This window comes from Dreissena polymorpha, chromosome 1 (genome assembly GCF_020536995.1).
Source record: "Dreissena polymorpha isolate Duluth1 chromosome 1, UMN_Dpol_1.0, whole genome shotgun sequence".
Taxonomy (NCBI): domain Eukaryota; kingdom Metazoa; phylum Mollusca; class Bivalvia; order Myida; family Dreissenidae; genus Dreissena; species Dreissena polymorpha.
In genome coordinates, this window is record NC_068355.1 from 79,778,975 (window position 1) to 79,804,599 (window position 25,625).

At 35.5% G+C, this 25,625-nt stretch overlaps 1 protein-coding gene across 1 annotated transcript in view; it reads right to left on the reverse strand.

Annotated features, from left to right (window-relative positions):
* Nucleotides 1-7,214: 7,214 nt before the first annotated feature.
* The window catches only part of LOC127837255 (RING-type E3 ubiquitin-protein ligase PPIL2-like), a gene marked incomplete at its 5' end in the record, with an annotated part of 68,508 nt that continues 50,097 nt past the window's right edge, over nt 7,215-25,625 (reverse strand). Inside the window, 5 exon segments of the mRNA XM_052364180.1 lie at nt 7,215-7,889; nt 10,945-11,090; nt 16,847-16,909; nt 22,469-22,538; nt 25,433-25,489. Of these exon segments, the coding sequence (XP_052220140.1) occupies nt 7,793-7,889; nt 10,945-11,090; nt 16,847-16,909; nt 22,469-22,538; nt 25,433-25,489 (433 nt within the window).

The following is a 25,625-nucleotide window of genomic DNA, read 5'->3' on the forward strand; positions in this document are numbered from 1 at the left end:
TTGAGTACAGTTATCACATGGTACATGTAAATGTATATGGTTTGTTTTATTCTTATATGATTTTGTACACAATGCATACAATGTATATTTCAGCAATATGCATACTCTTGGTAAACCGGAACTCTCTGAAAACCGAACGATCCGGCCGGTCCCCAAACCGTCCGGTTTTCAGAGAGTCTGCTGTACTTAAAGATATTTTTTAATCCTTAGATTTTTATTAAAGCACCGCACCAACGCTTCTAAGTCCCCTCATGTATACATGTACATGGGTCAGCCCAGTAAAAATGGGCAGACCTCAGGCTTTAAACGGCCTTTTACCGCAGAGATTTTATGTCAAGCAGTGTGCACAGCCAATGGTTTTCAACCAAAGTCCCGAGGGTAAACAACCCCATTAATAAAGACTCTTCTTCCAGGTTGGTTGATCCAGAACATTACTATCATTAATATAGTTATAATGTGTGTTGTACATATTTTATTGATTACATTTAATTTATCTTTTTATGTTTATTCACATAATTTTAGATACAACTTCAAAGAAGAAAGAAGTACGAGTATCAGCCTATAAAATAATGATAGATCAGCAATTTAAATGCCTTTCATAATCATATTGATATTGGCAATTTTTCTATGCCAATTATTTCCTTACATTTTTTATATTTTGCTTTTGGTTATGATGGCAAAATAATGCAATGCAATAAATTAATTAAAAGTGAACATATGATTTAAAGATTTAAATGATTTAAGGTAATTGATATTATTATTTTTTGTATTAAATGAAATCAGGGGACAAAAATTCCACTCGTCCGCTCGTATTGACGAGTGAAATCTTGAAAGGACGAGTGAATTTCCCTAAAGCTCTTGTCCTACAGGACGAGTGAAAAAAACTTATGTTAAAATATGTATTTTCTGACCAGTAAGACTCTTTTACATTAAATAAAATCATTTCTTAAAGCATATCTATTCCGAAAGTAGAACGCGAATGAACCGGAAATCGTAATTGTAAATTTCATACAGCAGGTGCGCGTTGTTATGCGAGACTGTGTCCCGAGTAAATATTGGCTTTTTGGTGTAAACTTTGCGTGTCCATGTTGACAGGGAACCATCTGACTTCATTCACTGTAAGTATTGATTTTTTTAAAGAATTATTTTACTGCGAAGTAAGGTTTTAAACCAGTCTGAATTTCATCTGAAAAATGTCTGACATACGAGCGTTCTTTAAAGGGGGCAGGAGCGATGTTCAACCATCCGAAATGGAAAGCATGCAAGCATTAGAAAAAGGAAAAAACAAATTTGTCTTTATTTATTTTGTGTTCCTCATAAATAAAGCAGAGCTCCAGATAAGGATTTGTGAAATTCTTAAATTACTACCAGATTTTCAAAAAGAATTCTTAACTCTGAAATTTTATTCTTAACGTTACTACTAAGTTATGAAAAATAATTCTTATTTTTTCTAAATGACCTAATAATAAATAATAATGGTTATTTTAATGCAAAAAAAAATCAAAATAAACATACTAGCAACTTTATTTATACGAGTTCAACAGTGTCTTTTCAGTATTATACAATTTTATTTTTCAAATACCTTCATATGCCCAAACTGTGCTTAGATTGCATGCCTTAGATGATTTTTTTTACATATTTCACAATAAAAATTCAATCTTCCTCCCCTTCAATCTTTTCAACGATTAGCCACGAGACTTGTCCCTTCCACTCGACGACTCGTTCAATATTTTTTGTGTTTAAGTTTGGACCCGTCATGTTGCGTTTTTGTTTAGCTTTTCCGACTGTGTCGGCAACTGAACATACAACATCGTATAAGATCTTTTCTATAATGTCTTTCTAAACATTTAACTTCGGCTCGCTTTGCGTACAATATGTTTGGACGCTTTGCAGTTTTTTAGGACGCTCTCTGGGCGCCGCCATTGTTTTTTGACAGAAAGACTGTATACGCCGCTTTTATTGGAAAAAATGCGCTTTGTTAAACAAACCCGATAACCATTCTATATAAGCACCGCAAAGATCTTTAATACGCGAAACGAACTCAATAAAAATCGATACGAACCGATGTAAAAATAATATTCGTAACTTGATTTTGTAATTCTTAATGGTACGACAAGATTTTAAAATAAAAACGTAACGGACTTGAAAATAATTCGTAATTACGAAAATACTACCCTTATCTGGAGCTCTGATAAAGTAAGTTAACATTTCTTCTGTGATCAGCTGGCATGAATAACTAAGTAAGCAGCATTTTAGCAGTGATTTAGGAAACATTGTTAGTCATATCAGTCCTTTGCAATCTTTCTTTCACACATATTTGAAGGACAAGTGCATGTGTTTGCAGGACGAGTGAAAATTTTAATGCACTTGTCCTGCAGGACGAGTGCCATTTATAAATATTTTTGTCCCCTGGAAATCTTAAAGGTAATTACTTATTGATATCCATGGCAAACAAGGCCCGTCACAGGATGTGACATATGACCCTGAAGTATATGCAGAGAAGGGGAAATTTATTCTTCACTGGAAAAGGAACTAGACAAAAATAAGTCATTGAATGTTAAAAAGTTTAAACACCACAAAAACATAAAGTTAATGATCTTTTATCTTAAATTTTGGCCTTTCAGCTAAGAACATATGAGTTGTGCTAATATGGTTGAAGGAAATGGGAAATAACAATAATAAATTATTTTATATCCAGGCCTGATAATTTTCCGGCCTGGGTCGGATTTCCGGTTTTTAAATTTGCTCAGAACCGATTTTGAGATTCACGCAAATCCGTTGAGAAATTTTGTAGGAGGGGGGTGGGGGGGGGTGGGGGGGGGGGGGCCAGCTACCTTTTTACGACAAGGGTTCTCGGAGATACCTTGGATAATCTGGATCGGTAGCCGGTAAATATACCACACCGATCAATGGCCGATAAACGCTTATGACGTCATGTTAGTTTTTCAGGCTTTCAAGTAACTCGGATACATAAAGAAAATTTTACGGAAAATTTTGAATTTTGGCGAACTAAAACGAGCAGCAGCAAATTGTATCTTCAATCGCATTATTTCTTCAGGTAAGTTTGTTTAAATTAATATTATCCATGTAGCAGGAAGAGTTTTGTTTCTGTCTTAGACAGAAACAAGCATCCATGACGAATATGCCTACATTATTCAGAAATGACATGTCACAATCATTTAAAGTTTCATGATTGACTCGTGAAAGTTTGAATTTATAATGCTATTTTATTTTTGAGAGCGTTTAATATTTTAAGAAATATAATGTCACGGCATGAATGTCATGGCTGCTTTGCTGGCCATGCACTGTGATGCTGATTGGGACTGGTCCTATTTAAACCATTTGTCCAGAAATTATGAGCCCAACAGCATCAAGTGTCACCGATAAAAACACACTTCTTGTTAACAACTGAGTCATTTCTTGATATCACAAGCGTTCAACTCTTTTGACTAGTGTTGCTTTGAATTACAACTATGTGCAATCAATGAATGCAGTGTACATAACCCTTGTACATTTCAAAAAAAGTCAATGGGTTTAACTATTTCGTTTTGTTTTGAAAGAGCGTTCAATTTACTTTGACTCTTTTTAACAAGACTTTTAATGAAACATAGCAAAGTAGCTCAAATATTAATACTACAAGTATATGCACTTAAATATTGAAATTGCTTGCATATTTATTTTTTAAAGGATATGATGTACCTCAATTTTGTATTAGTCATATATTGAAATAATGAGCCTTCAGCTCTTTTAACTAGTCATGCATTGAATTGCACTCATTATGTAGCTCTGCTTCAACTCTTACCTAGGTAGTCAAATTATAAGTAAACATTGTGCAGCTATATTTCAACAAATGAAACTGTTTTAACTAGTCATATATTGAATTATATGTGTCATTGTGTATCTAAACTTTTTATGCTGTTGGTTTGAAATATACTTGAATAACTTAACAATGTGTTACTTGTATGACTTAATTATGATAGTTTAGTTTTTTTGGGTGCAAGGAACATGAATGTTTATAAAATTTAGATTAAGTACATTGTCTTAAAACAAATCATTTTTTGATCAGAAGTAAATGATTTCTGTTTATTTTAATGAGAGAATGATACTGAATTTATTTTTATCAGAAACAGAGCCCCCAACACCCAAAAGCAGTTATGTGCCAGAGATGTAAGATATGTGTCAGACAGCATTGATTTTCAGTATAAAATAGATTAATCATTCAGAGTCTAAAGGCCCCCAAACCCCCGGCCAAAGTTTTTCAGGCCTGGCCTTCAGCCCTTAATATCAGGCCTGATATCTATGCTTGTTGAAGTAACAGAGCACAAAGGAAAATTGTGGACTTTGACCTTGAATTGTGCCATTGACCATTCAGTGAGAAACATTGGGATTTGTAATCGAGACGTTTTCTGGTCATTGGAGAATGTCAAAAATTGGACATCTCAATTCTCCCTTGCATGTAAAAGTTACAGAGAATGGACAGATGAAGCATCCAGCCAGCTACCCACCAACCAGGTGATGGAGGGTGCAACAATAACCCACCAACCAGTGATAAAAAATTATCACTGCTTTGGGGGCATAATAAACTCCATCAAATAATTTAAAAATAAAAAGGCAATATTAAAACTTCCGTAATCAACATCGCAAACAAAAACATTAAACATACAAATAGCATATAAAACAAGACTATTGTCAAGCAATATGGTCCCCTACTGGTGAAACTCCACCATTTTCAGCAATATTTCTAGTCTATTTGTTGCCATAGCAACCAGAATTCTTGACGTAGGAATAAAATGAAATGGAGTGCATATTCTCCATATTGCCATCTATCCATGTTTCAAGTTTCATGAAAAAATATATAGAACTTAAAGTTATCGCAGGATCCACCATTTTCAACAATATTTCTAGTCTATTTGTTGCCATAGCAACCAGAATTCTTGATGTATGAAAGAAATGAAATGACGTGCATAATCTCCATACTGCCATCTGTACATGTTTCTAGTTTCATGAAAAAATATGAAGAACTTTAAGTTATCGCAGGATCCAGAAAAGTGTAACAGACTCACGGACACACAGAGCGCAAACCAGAAGTCCCCTCCTGTTTCACCGATAGCTTATATTACAGTGTGTGTTTTGATATTTTTTTCCTTTTTAAACAGTTAAGTTAAAATCATTGAGATTTAAAAGTGGGATGTCAGTAGCCATACTCATTCATTACTGACCTAACACAAAATAAACAGCACTCATCTCAAAATAACAAAACAAACACATGTAAATCATGCAATACTTCTCACCTTGCAATATTTTTTTCCAAAACTTTAATACAAAGGATTTTTAAACTTGCCTCTGAAGAATTTAAAAATTTGCCAACAACTAGTGTTGAAACTAAATCCACCACATTTTTTAAACACTATAAACTATAAACACTATTCTATTCAATTTAGTCACTAATTTAGGAAAGTGACAAGCTCAGATTACATAAAACAAACCTTTCACTTTTTAAATATTTCACTAAAAAGTGGGTAGACAATAAACTGGCATCTACAGATATAGAGAATACTAGGTTAGCGTTGAATACAGAGAAGTTTATGTTGCGAGGCTTAGAACGCCGGAAGCGCGAGCCTTGGCGAGCGCTTTCGGTGTTCGAGCCGAGCAACATAAACTTCTCTGTATTCAACGCTAATCCTAGTATTCTATTTATCCCATTTGATTTTTTTAACGTGACGTTTAACATAAATAGATCTAATAACCTTAACAATAATTTTAATTCCGTCATTAAAGCGCTTAAAATCTAACATATGTAACCATGCGTAGTGATATACATGTATTTGTTCTGGTACGCGAAATAGTCTTTAAAAAATTCACACACAAACTGTAAAACATGTAAAAATATCACCATATGCCTACATTCAATTTTACGCAGTATGCGAATTTTAACACATTACGACCGCGAAAAGAAGATTTTACTTTACTATAATTTATTTTATTTTCGAAAGAAAATGATCAAAATCCAATATGGCGGCCATTACTCCTGACAAAATGCTGTCGATGTCAACATACATGTACACCATCGACGACCTAATTCTGGCTACCATTAGTTTAAATGTCGCTTTTTATGATTTTTGACTGGCGCGACTTTGTACAGGTCTGTCAATACTAAATAAACTGTACGCTGAAGTTTCTTTAGCTATCGAAGACCTTGACAATTTTGACGAGTTAACAGACAATTACAGCGACTGACACTTTATTTGACAAAATATACAGGGCAATACGTTTTCCGACTTCGGACGACGAATTTCAGGACGCGCAGAACGTGTTTTTTATATAATGTTATGGGTATGCCGTGTGTGATCCGATGCATCAATGGCGCCCATGTTAAAATCATTTCCCCGAGATCAGGGAACGACAAAAGTATCAATCAAAAATCAAAACATGTAAGAACTAGTATCTTACCTTTAATTATCCTTTAAAATCCATCTAATAATCCATTTAACTCAATTATTGACGATTTTGCATCTAGGGTCTTTAATAATTATTTTAGCATAGTTAAATAAAGACTCTCATGCCATTCTATCACTTTATTCAAATGAGTTTATGAACGCGATAAACTTTCTTCTTCGTCACACGCTACGTCATGTACTCTACATTACTGCTGTTCAAATGAACCGGAGCAGTTTATCTAATAATAGCCGTTGGTAAACTCGGTTGCATTTGCAGATTTCTGCATATAAACATAATTATGTTTAAACTTGCACAATGTTTTATTTATCTATGGTAAATGCCCTTATTGTACGAAAAAATAATCTAATATATAAATACACAAAGAATGGAAAACATTCAAGTACACAACAGATGAATGAGTAGAAAATACCCGTGTACAAATGGGACGTTCCCAATTCCAGTGTAGTGCTATTTTTACCATCTTATACTTTACACAGCTCTATGCCTAACGTGAATTAAATAGGAAAGCAAACATAGCAGATTATTCATGAACTGTGCGATATGTGTATGGCTTGTTGTACATTCTTAATATTTAAGTTAAATGTCAAAAGTATATGCTTTGGTTATAAACAATGCACATTACACTAAATAATGTCATATGACTAGATTTAAAGGTTGAAGGTCGTATAATTTTGAAGCTCAAGTTTTGTCGACTTTGTTTCTTATGAAAAATCATTCAGTGGTAAAGTAAATATAAATAAAAAAATAACAAAACAAAAATCGTGTAATTTTATTTCAACATTTCTTTTGGTGAATATGTCATAAATATTTTTTTCTGCAAAATATGCACATTTTCTTTTCATGGGTGACCTTAAAATTCGATCAATGAACCAAACAATATCGACCTAATTTTAGCGCATATCGCATGACGTCATTTAAAAAGTAGTCCGTGCACGCGACAGGTATATTCCACAGTGTTGAATACAAGCAAGTATATTCCACAACGTGTTATACCGTCAATGTCGCGGTGAAAATGGGATAAATCACATTGACAAACTTTCCATATCCCAGATGTCTATCATTATTGTACATTTTGAATTGGACCATCATTTATTTACCTAGAATTTGTCTCTCTGATCAGCATTTTTCCCCAAGCATAGCATCTCAATCTGAATATAAGCAGCCAATCCATATTCTTTGTTAACCATGATACTTTAAAGGCCATGAAGTCCATTCGCCAGGCACTGAAGTATGTTAGACTGGTTTTAGTCCATTCACCAGGCACTGAAGTCTGTTAGACTGGTTTTAGTCCATTCACCAGGCACTCAAGTCTGTTAGACTGGTTTTAGTCCATTCACCAGGCACTGAAGTCTGTTAGACTGGTTTTAGTTTTAAATTTTTTCTTGCTGCTGTTTGTGGCGTTTGATTCAGCTTCTGAAATTTGTCGTTTCCTGGAAAATAAACAACCCATTGGGACGATGTTGACAAAGAATCATTGACATTTTCGATATAAATATATTCAACATTTATGAACAGCACTGTAGCATACAGAAACAAGAGCACTGCATAACGGGTGCCAACGCTCGGCTGCGGGTGCAGTTTTTAATAAATGAAAGCTTGTCAGAATTTATTTTTTTTAAGAGGTCAGTCACAGTGACCTTGACTTTTAACCTAGTAATCCCAAAATGGGTGTGGCTTGTAGAACTCAAGGTGCATCTACATATGAAGTTTCAAAGTTGTAGGTGGAAGAAATTTGATTTTAGAGCCAATGTTCAAAAAGTTAACAAAATGTAAAGGTTTTGGCATGACGCTGGACAAAGAGCTGGCTATGACAATACCTCAGGTTTTCTCCTAAAACAGCCGAGCTAAAAATCAGCAGTACAGGGACACTTTGTTGTTAATGTACTTGCATATACTTTTTTGGGTGTGAATATAGATCTAAATTTGATGACAAAAAACATGACAAGTGTTCATAGGTCAAAGATGCCCCTATATTTTATTGATGTCTTAAACCTCCACAAATGTGTAACAAATAAACCAAATAAGCAAACAGTATATAGTCCTATGTTGACTCTAGCAGCAATACTTTTCGAGTTGCACTTCAAAAGGCAATACAACAAAAGTAAGGGTTACTATGGACAAGCTAGTCCAATATGATTACCTGACATATTTAACACACACAAATAAAGTAAAAAGTTGTGTATAAGGCGCACTTTTTTACCCCAAAATTGCATTTTAAAAACTTGATGCGCGTTATGCACAACTACAGCCATGCCAAGACATTTTTTCCATGTCAGTTACCCAGTTGCGGTAATTTGCATCATTCTGTTCCCCGGTGTTTTCACTGTAACTATGTTCATAATAGTGTTATTTTTACGATCTGAATAAGATGGAAAATCATTATAAAGTTAACATAAATATTTTCTATCTTTTTCAGGTACATACAGAGCATTAATTCAAATAAATTTGAAGAAGAGAATGAAAAACAAGGAAGCAATTCTTATTTAAATGTTTTTGTATTCCCACAATATTATACCCTACTGTACTAGGGTTACAAAATTTATTTGGGGGCACTTGCCGATTTACAATAGTATGTCGGCAAGGTCTTTCCCGATATATTTATGATTATTTTTCTTGCTTTTCAAATGTGTTAATAAAATTGATGTTGTGTTTGTATACACGTTTTCATACGTCTTGTCAAGATTGAGGATGTGATTATCGAGCAATTTGCATCACCTGTCAAGTTTTGTGTAGCTGGGCTATTATTTAAACATGCGAACCGGCAAACAGCTTCACACCTCCATTGTTTGTTTATCGCCGGTAATGTCGTAATGGTGTTCAGAAGTTTGAGTCGTTAAAGTCTCCTGTCAAATATAGACACTCGAAAAGAACGCATGATATCGGCAATGTAAATAAAACGCGCGGTTGTGAATTAGTCATGCATGAATAACCACGTGACAATACCAATCGATAATGTCAGTTTCTTAGTTATAACTAATCCATCCGTCATGTGTACTCCTCCACAATAAAATCGTGGACAGTTACTTCGGAGACATATGATGAAAACCTTGATGGTATCCTCGTGGAAAGTGTGCATTTCATGCATAATTCATTTAAATCCAAACATTTATTTTTACGCATAATATGATTTAAAAAAAACACACACAAACTAGTTGTATCGTTATCGTCTTTAAAATAATTAATAATTGAAGCAATAAAGCACGTAAGATCGGCAATGTAAATATAACGATTTTCAGTTAGCCTGCGGTATGGAATTTTTCCCTCGATTTTTTTGCTTCAAAAACTTTTTTCCACGATTTTTTAGCTTTAAAAAGTAGATGCGCGTTATACATAAATGCGCGTTATACACAACGTTTTACGGTACACACAAGTAATTTAACAAATATTTCATAGATGGAAAGAAGTGATTTTAAAAAAGACACGTTTGTCCCTTTTTGGGGTTAAAATACCAATTATTATGTTTGCAATATTTTGTACATATTTAAAACTGTGATTTTTTGCACTTGACTTATGCTGGCATTTATTTGAAAGTGATAGCTCATTGTTGACAAGAGTGGTTAACAAGTGACCCAAAAATGGGTGTGGCATGTAGAACTCATCAAGGTGCAGCTACATATGAAGTTTCAATTTTGTAGGTCTAAGCACTTTCATTTAAGAACCAATGTTCAAAAGGTTAACAAAGGTTCACAAAATGTAAAGGTTTTAGGACACGATGATCTGGCTATGACAATACCTCGGGTTTTCTCAGAAAACAGCCGAGCTAAAATTGATGCCCTTTAACTAACACCATGGCCCGTATTCACCAAACAATTCTTAGACTTAAGTCTAAGAATAAAGAAAATTCTTTAAATTAGAATATTCGATGATTTCTTTAATTTTGAGTCAAACTCTGCAGTAAACATTTCTATCTATATTATTCTTCATAAAGAACATTTTGTTAATGACATAATCACCAGTGGAGGACTGTTTATATTCAAACACTGAACACATTTTTCTTGGTTCCAAGTCTATTCTTTATTCTTAAGTCTAAGAATCGGTTGGTGAATACGGGCCCTGTACTGTAATATTAGTATATGCTGTTAACACGGATAGTATAACCATAGCAGAAACATGTATTATCAGTGTATTTAAAAACACGAGTTTATTTTATATTTTTAATATTATTTAAATATTAACAAGACTATGGCGAAGCAATATATCAACCCTACTGGCTCCACCAGTCAGAATTTAAAAAAAAAAATTTGCCATAGCAACCAAACTTTTTGACGTAGGAACAAAATGAAATGACTTGCATAATGTCCATATTACCATCTATCCATGTTTCAAGTTTCATGAAAAAATATGATTAAACTTTTAAAGTTATCGCAGGATCCAGAAAAGTGTGACAGACAGACTCACAGAGCGCAACAATAAGTCCCCTCCGGTGAAACCGGTAGGGGACAATAAACATATAAAATAAACTGTAGTTGTAGCTACACTACGTACACAGCAGTGGGGTTGATGTACTTTCCCACCCCGGCAGTGAAAGTCTTCGTGACCAGTGTGGGCTCCTCCTTCCGACTCTTGGGCTTTCTCTTCTCAGCCTCAGCTGTTGCCTGGCGACCAAGCTCCTCCTCCCGCTCTTTCAACAGCTGGCATACAGACAGAACCATTATTACACTCAATATGATATAGGATCTCAAAAGCTGCAGGGTGCAGGTAAAAGGGGGAAGGTTGGAAGGCTGGACCAGTTTTGTCACTTTTTCCAAACGGGAAAACAAGGACTTTTATAGTCAAACAATTGTAGTTCAGGTTTAAAAGCCTTTAGTCTTCACATGCCTTTAAAAAAAAAAGAGATTAACAAAACAAGAACTGTGTTAGTGAAACACAATGCCCTCCTACTGTGCTTTGAAGATATTTAAGAGAAAATTGTTAATTCCAAGGCTCATAACTGTGCACAAAATCAATGCACGGAAACGAAACTTGCACTTCATATGTAAGTCATTTAGGTAGACTCACATTCCAAAAATCAGCTACAAATCTGAAAGCTTTCCATAAACAAGATGCGTTTGTGAAACACAATGTCCCCATATATGATGTTTGACCTTGAAGGATGACCTTGACCTTGTGAAGGATGACCATGACCTTGACCTTTCACCACTCAAAATGTGCAGCTCCATGAGATACACATGCATGCCAAATATCAAGTTGCTATATTCAATATTGCAAAAGAATTCATAAAATAAGCGATTTGGGCCACATATATTTGACCTCTGACCTTGAAGGATGACCTTGACCTTGACCTTTCACCACTCAAAATGTGCAGCTCCATGAGATGCACATGCATGCCAAATATCAAGTTGCTATCTTCAATATTGCAAAAGTATTTATAAAATAAGCGATTTGGGCCACATATATTTGACCTCTGACCTTGAAGGATGACCTTGACCTTGACCTTTCACCACTCAAAATGTGCAGCTCTATGAGATACACATGCATGCCAAATATCAAGTTGCTATCTTCATTATTGCAAAAGTATTCATAAAATGAGCGATTTTGGCCACATATATTTGACCTCTGACCTTGAAGGATGACCTTGACCTTGACCTTTCACCACTCAAAATGTGCAGCTTCATGAGATACATATGCATGCCAAATATGAAGTTGCTATCTTCAATATAGCAAAAGTTATTGCAAAATGTTAAAGTTGGCGCAAACAGACCAACAGACCAACGGACCAACAGACCAACAGACAGACAGGGCAAAAACAATATGTCCCCCACTACTATAGTGGGGGACATAAAAATGTCAAAGGTCCATAAAGTCACCAAAAATCAATTGACATATACCAAACACAGATTTCATAGATCAAACACAAATTTTGTCTGTAAGTCCTGCAGATAGTCAGAAACACAATGCCCTCGAATGTGTAGCTTTGAATTTTTATTTTTTATTTTTTTGACCTTTGACCTTGAAAGATGACCTTGACCTTTCACCACTCAAAATTTGCAGCTCCATGAGATACACATGCATGCCAAATATCAAGTTGCTATCATCAAGATTGCCAAAGTTATTACCAAGGTTGGAGTTATAGGACACATACAATGACAGATAGACAGACAGACAGACAGACAGACAGACAGACAGACAGACAGACAGACAGACAGACAAACAGACAGACAGACAGACAGACACATACAATGACAGACAGACAGGCCAAAATCAATATACCCCCGATCAGTGCCCCAGATAATTATTTGGGAATTAGGGTTTTCACCCATTGATTTTGATAAATAGGGTGATTTCATTCTTGAAATAGGGTGATATGAGATATAAAAATGTATACCATAAAACCAGTGCCGCTTTACTTCTGTTGAAGCTGCACACTTGTATTGATTCAATAAAACTGTAAACTTTCATCATTTACTTTAATAAACTGATGTTTCATAACATCTTTAATCCTTGAAACTGTGCATAATATAAACTTTAAACTTAAAAAAATGATAACATGAATGAATCGGCACTTATGGGATTTTGCTTTCTTGGTTCGAAAACGTTTGCGATAGACTGATATTTTGGCGCAACAATCGCGGACATCTTTCGACCTCTCTTAGACATTTTATTTCGCATCGAAATAGAAGCTGAAAGTACAGACGCTTTACAAAGACATGCACAATGAACGACGGATTAAGTCAGATTTAAAACGCATGTATGTCGTCGTCAATAATTTGGTCAGACGCTTTATTCAACAATGAAATCTAGACCGCAGAGCGTTTGGATAACTTTGACTTTTCCTGCTCCGTCATCCAGGCGCATGCTGAATGAAAGCGTCGCCGCATTACGAAAATAATTCCAATGAGAAAATACCGAAAATGAGCAAAGCATTTTCGATCGAAGCTATTGTATTGTACGCATCAAATTTGACGAATTTGCGTATAAGTAAAACCTGTTGCGTTTTAAATACGCATGATATTGTGTTTCTTTGCGTTTTTAAGCAATTAAATAGGGCGAAAGACGCAGATACGCAGCTTATCTGGGGCACTGCCCCGATCATTCGATCTGGGAACAAACAAGAGGTATCCCCCCACAGCATATGCTTTGTTTGAGGATGGGTGCAAATTGGACGGATGAACATAATGATAGATGGACGGACGGAGGACAATAACACAAAACTAAGACAAAGGAAGGTTCTTAAGCCTTCACACAACGCCAAAACAATATCCCTCCACCTCTGGCGCGGGAATATATTCATACCAAGTTTCAAAGAAATCCGCCAAAGCGCTTCCAAGATATGGCTCCGGACACAAAAATGCCTATAGTAAAAAGCATTTTTTCAAGATACAAAGGGCCATAAGTCTGTTTTTAACAGATGGTGTCCAATGCCATTTGGTGTGCATCATCCTCTTATGCATATATATACTCATACCAAGTTTAAATGAAATCCGCCAAAGCACTTCCAAGATATGGCTCCGGACACAAAAGTGCCTATAGTAAAGAGCATTTTTTCAAGATACAAAGGGCCATAAGTCTGTTTTTAACAGATGGTGTACAATGCCATTTGGCGTGTATCATCCTCTTATGCATATATATATACTCATACCAAGTTTCAATGAAATCCGCCAAAGAACTTCCAAGATATGGCTCCGGACACTAAAAAGCATTTTTTCAAGATACAAAGGGCCATAAGTCTGTTTTTAACAGATGGTGTACAATGCCATTTGGCGTGCATCATCCTCTTATGCATATATATACTCATACCAAGTTTAAATGAAATCCACCAAAGATATTCCAAGATATGGCTCCAGAAACAAAAGTGCCGGACGGACGCATGGACAGCCGGACGGACGGACAACGCCAAAACAATATCCCTCCGCATCTGGCGGGGGATAAAAAGCAGCTAAATATCTGAAAGCACAGGTGGTTAGTGTGTTGCTATGATATTAATTAGTAAAAACATCATTTTTAATGAAAAATAATCAAATTATAACAAAAATCAATTTCTCTGTTACAATATTGCAAGATATGTATATTTCCAGAAAGGCAATTCATTCCTGTGCTGAATAAGACCAAGTTCATGGAAATCGCTGCACAATTGATGAAGTTATGGCTGTTCAAAGCGATGCACCCTGTTTGCGGGTCATTTTGAGTTGAATACCTTGCTATATATATATATATATATATATTTGGTAGTGTTCATTTTTCATACAACTTTGTTTTTCGTTATTTTCGTTTTTTTAAAGAAATTCAGTTGTGGGAAGGGGCCTTAAAATTTCTCTTGGGGGAAGGCGCCTATATTAGAAGAAAAAGAAGACCTGATCAATATCCGAAAACTTTTGTTTTAACAACAATTTGCATACCAGTATACAATAATTGAATTTCAATTGGGAAATTGCTGTTTTTAACTCATTTTTTATTTAAATATTTTTCTTTAAAATAATGTGTGTTGTGATTTGTTAGTATTCAGTGTTGTGTTGTATATTTTCCATTTCATTTTTCCAATCATCCTCCTATGAATCCCAATCCAGTCCTGCAAATATTTTTAAGTCCACAGGACCGAATGTTTAGTGGACTATAAATACTTTTGGGAATGTCTGTGTTGTCCATTCCAGAAAGGTAGAAGGGGGAAGCAAAAAGAGGAAGGGCAGAATACCCCACATTTTTGCAATGGATCTTTTCATGTTACAGTACATTTTTGCTTGTCAATCAATTAGCAATAATGCCTGCTTTGTTGGAATATCAACTTGTGGTATCAACTTAGCTGTATCACTGCCTTAAATTTCTCTTCCTACTGACTATTTTGGTAAAAGTCAATTTTCTTCAAAACTATTGATTTGTATTTCATCTTTAAACCTGCATTGCTGAAATATCACTCTCAGGTGACAGAACCATCATTACAGTGCATGACAAAGCATGAACATGTGATAATCATTTGATACTTCAAAATTTAGTATTAACAGTCTTTTCAAGTTTACACATTTCCTGAATGTTATGGTACAATAAAACTTGGGAAAGAGTTGTCAATAATTAGTGTAAAGACCTTAATAATACTGCATCTACAAACATTTCAGTGCATCAGTAAGTTTGGAATTTTATAACTTATTTTTTTTTACCATAGCATAATAAAGCCTGAATAAATGAACAAGAGCACCGCATAACGGGTGCCATGCTCGGCTTCGGGTGCAGTTTTGAATTATTGAAAGCTTGTCAGATTTTTTTTTTTAAATTTTAAGAGGTCACAGAGACCTTGACATTTGACCAAGTGACCCCAAAATGGGTATGGCATGTAGAACTCATCAAGGTGCATCTACATATGAAGTTTCAAAGTTGTAGGTGGAAGCATTTTGAATTTAGAGCCAATGTATAAGTTTTAGCACGACGCGGACAGCGGACGGCAGATGTCAGACGGCGGAAGTCAGACGACGAGCTGGCTATGACAATACCTTGGGTTTTCTCCGAAAACGCCAAGCTAAAAATTACTTTAGGCATAAACTAACCTGCAAAAGTGTTTTTTTTAAACAGCAAGCATGGGATGTTTTTATGCAGTCATTTTCTAAAATTCATTTTAGTTATTCATATTTTAAGGCTATTCATTTGTTTATTTTTAATTTTATGTTAAAAAGATTGAGAAAATTGTGGGGAGTTGATAAGACTAAAACCACAAATTGTAAATAACGTTTTCTAGGCAATGCTTTATGCATATATATATCTCTACTCTTACCAAGTATTCTCTAAATACATTTTGTACTACACCTGTATTCCTTTTTAAGAGTTTTTTGTGGGGTCTCACAGGGCTCAATAAAAGATTTGAGTTTTAAACAACTTAATATCAGTAAATACATACTTTGCATAATTTGTAAGCCAACATCAAGAAAAACAATTGTGACGTAAAATAATATTTTGTAAATCCCATGCATCAATATCTTCTCTTATCAGTTGGTCGTGGCATAGTAGACATGGTGTCTGCAAAGCACATGGGAGGTACCAGGATAGATCCCCACATTAGGAACCTACTTAAAATCTTCCCCAAAAACATCCAAGTACTGGTTCTACCTTAGAAACTTACTGTCATGAGCATCTCAATAATTATGTAATCAATAAGAAATAATTAGGTTTCAACTAATATCTTCATTGAACAAAATCTTAACATTTCATTCTGTGAAATGGGTTTTAAATTTCTGTCTCGTAAAGGTCAGTCTACTCATTGAAATAGCTGCCAAACTTTATTTGAGTAGTGTTCTGAGAAACCTGAGCGTAATGCCTGTGTTTAAAGTGTCTTCCCAGATTAGCCTGTGCAGACTACACAGGCTAATCTTGGACGATACTTTACGCACAAGCATTAAGCCCAGTTTTCTCAGAACACGACTCATTTTGTGCAGTTTTCACAGGTGATGCTGCAGTGGATACTTGCCTGCTCATCCACCTCCTCATACGGGTCCACAAACACTGCACTGGCCTCGATCTTGATCTCTTTCTGTAGGTCAAGAAAATGAGGATATGAGTCGCGTTCAGAGAAAACTGGGCATAATGCATGTGCATAAAGTGTTGTCCCAGATTAGCCTGTTCAGTCCGCACAGGCTAATCAGGGCCAACACTTTCTGCTTTAATGGTATTTTTTGTTTAAAGGAAGTCCCTTTTTACCGAAAATCAAATTAATCGGAAAGTGTCATCCCTGATTAGCCTGTGCTGACTGCACAGGCTAATCTGGGACAACACTGTATGCACATGCATTATGCCCAGTTTTCTCAGAACATGACACATATAATGTTAGCACTAACAGGATTACAGAAACACTCTGCCATACACAGATTAACATTAAGAAAAATGTGTACTTGCAAATGTGTGAGATTAACAAGAGGATTTCCAACTTGAAAACAACAAAACATTATTGCAATTTTGTTTTAAAATTTTGTTATATTTTACAGGTTTACTTTTTTGTCTGGATTTTAAAGCAGATATTAACAGTTTTTTTGGTAATATCATCACAGTCAGTTGCCAGCTCTCAACATCTCTGTGATACATGTAGCTGATAACAGTTAACAATTTTGTAAAACAAGAGCTGTCACCATAGGAAGACTTATGCCCCCTATAAACGCTTGGTAGAAGTTGAGCTTTTTTCGAACCTAAACGCAGATTTCAAAACCTAAACGCGGACCCTTAGTTCAAGGTCAAGGTCACAGGGGTCAAAATTTGTGTGCGTATGGAAAGGTCTTGTCCACATATACATGCATGCCAAATATGAAATTGCTATCTGGAGCGACAAAGAAGTTATGAGCATTTTTCGAAATCTAAACGCAAAGTGTGACCCACAGAAAGACAGACAGTCCGATCACTACATGCCCTCCTTCGGGAGCATAAAAATGTCTTAGAATATCAAAATAAATAAGAAAACCAAATAAACTAGAGAGCAGACACCATGCTAAATCCTTCAAATGCACTTAGTGACCCCGTGACCTAGTTTTTGACCCGGTATGACCCATAATCTAACTTGACCAAGATATTGTCATGATACAACTTCTGACCAAGTTTGGTAAAGATCAGATAAAAACTACTTTAATTAGAGAGCGGACACCATGCTAAATACTTGAAATGCACTAAGTGACCCCGTGACCTAGTTTTTGACCCAGCATGACCCATATTCGAACTTGACCTAGATATTGTCTTGATACAACTTCTGACCAAGTTTGGTAAAGATCAGATGAAAACTACTTCAATTAGAGAGTGGATACCATGCTAAATCCTTGAAATGCACTTAGTGACCCCGTGACCTAGTTTTTGACCCGGCATGACCCATATTCGAACTTGACTTAGCTATTGTTTAGATACAACTTCTGACCAAGTTTGGTAAAGATCAGATGAAAACTATTTGAATTAGAGAGCGGACACGAAAAGTGTGACAGACTGACAGACAGACTGACAGACAGACTGACAGTCAGACTGACAGACGGACAGTGCGAAAACTATATACCCACTTTTCTTCGAAAGGGGGCATAAAAAACTCATTTAGTTAAAGTTCATCTTCAATTAACTGACATTGGATACACGAGCCTAAACATGTATGTTCAATTCCAAACTATTAACACAATCCATTCTTTCTTATACCCTTATATTTACATATACAAGTCATCTTTTTGGAAAGCAGGTGCACAATTAATGCTCAATATAAACTTTGAACCAAAACAAAAATTAAAATCTTTACTTTTGAACAAAAGTTCAAAAGCATATAACAGTAAAATGAGGCATACATTTTGCAAATTGGCTAATGACCTATATTGCAGATACTACATTTACCGCGTTGAGGGTGTAAATTTGGGTTGCTGGCCATGATACTGATAATACTCAACCATGGCTGGCATGAACATGAAAGCTCATATTTAACAAGAAACCATCAGAGACGGGTGATGCTTCCCAAAGTTTTTTTTTGTCACAATATTGCACTATATATTCAGATAAAAGGAAATGTCTTGAGGGGCATAACTTTGGACAAAATAATACAATGGATGGTTTAGCAAATTTAAAAATTTCAAAGGGCCATAACTCTCTAAATAAATCATCTAACCAGAACCCACAAATGACATGCGCATCTCCTCAAGGAAGTTAAGCTTCCCATAAAGCTTCATTGTATTCCAGTCAGTAGTTGGGGAGAAATAGCCCGGACAAGAATTGCACTATATGTACAGTTTATAGAAAATTTCAAAGGGCCATAACTCTGTGAAAAATCATCTGACCATAACCGGCTGATAATATGCACATCTCCTGTTGGTAGTGAAGCTTCCCATAAAGTTTCATTGAATTCCGATAATAAGTTGCTGAGAAATTGCTCGGACAATAATTGCACTATATGTACAACGGAAAATTTCAAAGGGCCATTACTCTGTGAAAAATCATCTGACCATAACCGGCTGATAATATGCACATCTCCTGTTGGTAGTGAAGCTTCCCATAAAGTTTCATTGAATTCCGATAATAAGTTGCTGAGAAATAGCTCGGACAAGAATTGCACTATATGTACAACGGAAAATTTCAAAGGGCCATAACTCTGTGAAAAATCATCCGACAAGAACTGGCTGATAATATGCACATCTCCTTTTGGTATTGAAGCTTCCCATAAAGTTTCATTGAATTCCAGTCATTAGTTGCTGAGAAATAGCCCAGACAAGAATTACACTATATGTACAGTTAATGGAAAATTTCAAAGGGCCATAACTCTGTGCAAAATCATCCGACCAGAACTGGCTGATAATATCCACATCTCCTCTTGGTAGTGAAGCTTCCCATAAAGTTTCATTGAATTCTGGTCATTAGTTGCTCAGAAATAGCCCGGAAAAGAATTGCACTATATGTACAGTTAATGGAAAATTTCAAAGGGCCATAACTCTGTGAACAAGAAACCGTTGGAGACGGGCGATGCTCCGCAAAGTTTTTTTTGGTCACAATATTGCACTACATATTCAGATAAAAGGAAACGTCTTGAGGACACAGTAGTTGGGGGGACAAGAATTTTTTTATAGAAGATTTCAAAGGGCCATTACTCTGTGAAAAATCATCCGACCAGAACCCGCTGATAATATGCACATCTCTTCTAGGTAGTGAAGCTTCCCATAAAGTTTCATTGAATTCCGGTCATTAGTTGCTGAGAAATAGCCCAGACAAGAATTGCACTATATATGTACAGTCAATGGAATATTTCAAAAATTTCAAAGGGCCATAACTCTGTAAAAATCATCTGACCAAAACCCGCTGATAATATGCACATCTCATCTTGGTAGTGAAGCTTCCCATAAAGTTTCATTGAATTCCGGTTATTAGTTGCTGAGAAATAGCCCGGACAAAAATTGTGCACAGACGGACACACGGACGGACAGACGAAGCGGCAACTATATGCTCCCCTCAAAATAAATTTTGAGGAATCATAAAAATAATCCGACCAGAACCGGCTGATAATATGCACATCTCCTCTTGGTAGTGAAGCTTCCTATAAAGTTTGATTGAATTCCGGTCATTAATTGCCGAGAAATAGCCGGGACAAAAATTGTGAATGGACGGACGGACACACGCACAGACAGACGAAGCGGCAACTTTATGCTCCCCCTAAAAAAATTTTTGGGGGAGCATAAAAACTGTTCACACTGTGATGTGTTGTGGTATTAATTGTTGCACAAAATAGTGAGAATGCAATGAAGGCAAAAAATCCTCAAAACTGGATTTTTTAACAAAAGACAGATATTAAGACTATTAAGGCAATTAGGAAAATTAGCAATATAACATACATTATTCTATATCCAATAAATTCATCCAATTGGCATTTTTCATATGTACCACGGACCGTCCAATATATTTCGGTATTGGATCCAAAAAGTCTGTATTTTTTCCATATTAGACAGTTGAGTACAAGTGCACTAAGCAATTGTTTAATAACGATAAAAGCCGTTATCGAGAAAAAGTATCCGAATGTACTATAATCGACTCACACGGGCGCTTGTCTTGAAAATAGCATAGATGCAATTAAAGCATTTTAAAATCAAAATTAAAATGAAACAAAGAGCTGAAGAAAGGGATATAGAATAAAAAGCTTATTAGACATTTAAACTGTACATTACGTGATATATTTGGACTCGCACACAGTTTGAAATCATATTGGACTCGCCTTACGGCTTGTCCAATATGACGTCAAACTGTGTGCTCGTCCAAATATATCTCCGTATTGTACAGTGAAACATCTAATAACCTATAATTATAAAGGAACGGATCACAATATTATAGCAGAACTTTATTTATACGAACAAAGGCTTTTTAAGCATAAAAACAAGAGATGTGTTTGTCAGAAACACAATGCCCCCTACTGCGCCGCTTTGAAGCCATATATTTGACCTTTGACCTTGAAAGATGACCTTGACCTTTCACGACTCAAAATGTGCAGCTCCACGAGCTACACATGCATGCCAAATATCAAGTTGCTATCTTCAACATTGAAAAAGTAATGACCAAGGTTAAAGTTTTGGGACAAAATGACAGAGTGACAGAATGACAGACAAACAAAATGACAGACAGGCTAAAACCATATACCTTGATCAGTCGATCCGGGGGCATAAAAAATTGGTCAAAAGACCACCAGAAAATTGGCATTCGCAGAAATTTGCCAGTGCAGACAATTTGCAGACTTTTGCCAAAACTTTTCAATATTAGCACACATTTCGTCAGTGTGCATGTTTAATTTAAAACCATACCAAATAAGAACACAAATCAATAAGATTATATTCATAAGTTCTTTGTGTAGCAAGTATGGAATTTAAAATGGGCCCACAAGCCAATGGTCCCTGAATTTGTAATGGACATCCCCTATGTTCTTGTGAAACTCATGTGTCCTTTACACAAAAACAATGGAAACAAGTGCTGTCTCCATAGAATGACATATGCCCACGAGAAACAATTTGTTAAGCATTTTTCGAAACCTTAACACATATTATGAAACCTAAACGAGGACCTTAAGCTCAAGGTCAAGGTCACAGGGGTCAAAATGTGTGTGCATATGGAAAGGCCTTGTCCATATACACATGCATACCAAATATAAAGGTTACATCTGAAGCGACACAGAAGTTATGAGCATTTTTCGAAACCTAAACGCAAAGTGTGACAGACAGACGGACAGACAGACAGACAGACACTGCGATCACTATATGCCCTCCTTCAATGGCATAAAAATTAGGCTGACCAACCCCAAAATAGTGAAGGTTGTCAAATTAACAGGTCATCTTGAAATCCCAGCATGTTATACAAAGATATTTATATATTTATTAATTTCTTTGTACACAAAAAAAAAACCATTTCCACTTAAACTTTGTTCATACATGGAAAATATTCTTTTACAGTTGTTACATAAAATTGTTTAGTATTTTTGTAGGAAAGTATTCAACATTCTTCTCCACATTCAATTGAGCGAACTAACTGCAAGCTTAAATACCTGACAAAACGCAAAGAAAACGTTTACCCAACAAAATAGGAAAGTCAGAGGCAAGATTTCAGTCCAACTTACAATAGGCCTGTCTTTCTTGTCAACCTCAAACCGCTCGACAGCATCCAAAGTCTCCAGTCCACCCACAACTCTAAAAAGGATTAGGATACTTATTACAGTGTCTTTTTTACTTTAAGAAATGTCAAGTGTCCCAAAGCTTACAGTAGTCCACTTAAACTGATCTTGCCTTTTCCCTTCTCCTTTTATAAACAATACCCTAAACCAAATCACCATGAAATTCAAAAGCTCATTTTCTTGAAATCAAAATACACTGTAAATCCAATATAACGCGCTCGGTTATAACCCTCACTCCAATATAACGCGGGTGGGTCTTGGCTGGCTCAAATATGGACATTTAAATATGGTGGCCTCCGATGTTCTGATTGTATAATGTCTCAATTTTAATCAATTAGAGACTAATGATTACTTGGAAATTCGACAGTTTCAGTGTTATTATATATTGTTAGATGCAACACAGGTGTGAAAATAGCATGTGTTTCATGTATATGCTATCGATCGTTTAAATCATTGACAATTTTGACAGGTTTATCGTTACACGTTTCACTCCATTGTTATTTGTAGACAATATTAATTAAAATATTTTCTGCTAAAATGCAATTGAAAACTTAATAGGCTAATAGAAATTAAACAAGAGCACCTCATAACGGGTGCCACGCTCGACTGCGAACGCTTGTCAGCATTTTTTTTTTTTTTTAGAGGTCACAGTGAATATTGACCTTTGACCTAGTGACCCAACAAGAAATAAAATGAGATTTATAATTATATTAATTACTTCCCTTGAAAATAATTGTCTGTAACAAATCTCTATTTTTAGTAGCAAATAATTAAAAGCCACAACCGTGACTGTAGATTCACCACTCAAAATGTACAGCTCCATGAGATACACATGCATGCCTAATATATAAAGTGGCAATGTTCAATATTGAATAATTTTCTCCCTTTTAAAAGCTTATAACTTCCCTTAAATCTGTATTTTTTACCATAGACCGTAAAGGATGACCTTGACCTTTTACCACAATGTGTTTGTCAGAAACACAATGACGCCTACTGCGCCACTTTGAATTATTTAACAAAAATATACCTGGGCAGGTCAGATAACTATGTCCATTTAAAGCTTATTACTTCCCTTAACTTTGTTTTTTCGAAAGTAGACCTTGAAGGATGATGTCCACCTTGAAATTTTACAATTAAAAATGTGCAGCTCCATGAGATACACATGCATGCCAAATATCAAGGTGCTATCTTCAATATTTAAAAAGTTATGGCCAATGTTAAGGTTTTAGCACATCGCCTACGGCGGACGGCTGACGGCGAGCTGGCTATGACAATAGCTCGGGTTTTCTCCGAAAACAGCCTCGCTAATGAGAAATCAAGACGCTTCGTTTTATCCAAACATAGGGTAATTGTTTACAGAAATTCACTTTAATTTTTGCGTGATTTTCAGAAAATCCCCGGGAAGCAGAAGTTTTTGCATGACTAAGTATGACACAATAAAACTTTACTTTGTATTCTTTTGCATTTAATCTAATTTAAACACACTAGTCCATTGGTTTAAACAATCAGAGACCCATACAAACAAAAGGATGTTCAACTTCAATAATCTGAAGAACAAGCTAATGCGCTGTCGCTAAATACGGGAACAAGACTGGCGATCCAAGAATTAAATCTGAACAGTGCCATATGAAACCACTGTCCCATAATTATGTTCATTTAACACTTCCGAAAAATGATTGTATGTTTGTGTTTATGAAATTCTGAAACACATTTATTGTCATAAACAGTCAGATTATTTTTTTACATTTGATGAAGTAATTATATAGGATAACCAGATATATATACACATTATAAAAGCGGTATGTCTACAGTTATCAATACGGTAGAGCTTATATACATGTATTAGCAAATGACAACACAACCTTAGAACCTTGCAATAATTTATGAATGCTCAGAACTTACAATGTGAATCCATTTATAACACTGCCTTGTGACTTGGACCCTGTCATCCGTGTAATATTGAAGTTACAGTGTATAAGAACCCAACCCTATGAAGCATGGAATTTGATAACCAGCTGCTGTGTTAAATAAGCGCTGATACTGATGAAAAGTATTGATATATAGGCCTATTTGAAAAAGTCTTCGTCCAAACTTATGTCTATGTCAAGGTCAAAATGAGATCAGGTGATGGGAGTTAGTGGTGTGCTAAGTGGCAGTATCAATGATTTTTTAGATAGAAAGATTGATGTTAAGCAAAAAGTAAACTTGGATTGACCAAACATTTGACATTAACTACATGTATGTCAAGGTCAAATCTGGTCAGGTGATGTTGGAGAGTTGAGCGTTCATAGATAATGTTCATGCATGTATCAAAGCTTTGTAGCAAACATTATTGATATTCAATGATATATGTCATATTTGATTTTGCAACTTCTGAATTACTATAAGTCCAAAAGAAGGTCATTCTCAACGTAAAATTGAGTTAAGGGTGATGTGGGTGTGTTGATTATGTTCTTTGACAACATCCACCTAAGTATTTAAGCTTTGTATGAAGAATTGTGGGTGTTATAAAAAGCATGCCATGTTAGGGTAACCTTGTACAGATAAACACACTGACAAACCCATTGCTGACTGCTATATGCCCGCCAACATCAGATGCCTGGGTCATATATGTGCAGTATCAGTTTGACCATGTAAAATGTAAGTACTCCATCAAAGAAAAACAGAATCTTAATTGTATATGGATATTTTGAAAAAAATATCAATAAAAGTGATTAAAATCCAACTTCTCAAAAAGGTAAGCTTGTTTAAGCTTAAACTTCGAATGTGTGATCAAATAAATATTACACATTGCTCTCATCTTGTCTTTGTGTATATTTGGTGTCTGTTAAGAATGTTATACAAGAAACCAAGTAAACTTGAAGCAGAGAAGTGGGAAGTAAGAAGCTAATAGCAGAAAAAATATATTACCTTCCAAAAACACTGTGTTTTCCATCCAAATGCTTTGCTGATCGGAATGTGATGAAGCTGCAATAGAAGTAATTAATTATAAACCAAAACTGTCTCCATTGGAAGACATATGCCCCCAAAAACGCTTTTTCGAAACCTAAACACAGATTTAAAAACCTAAACGCAGACCCTAAGTGCAAGGTCAAAGTCGAAG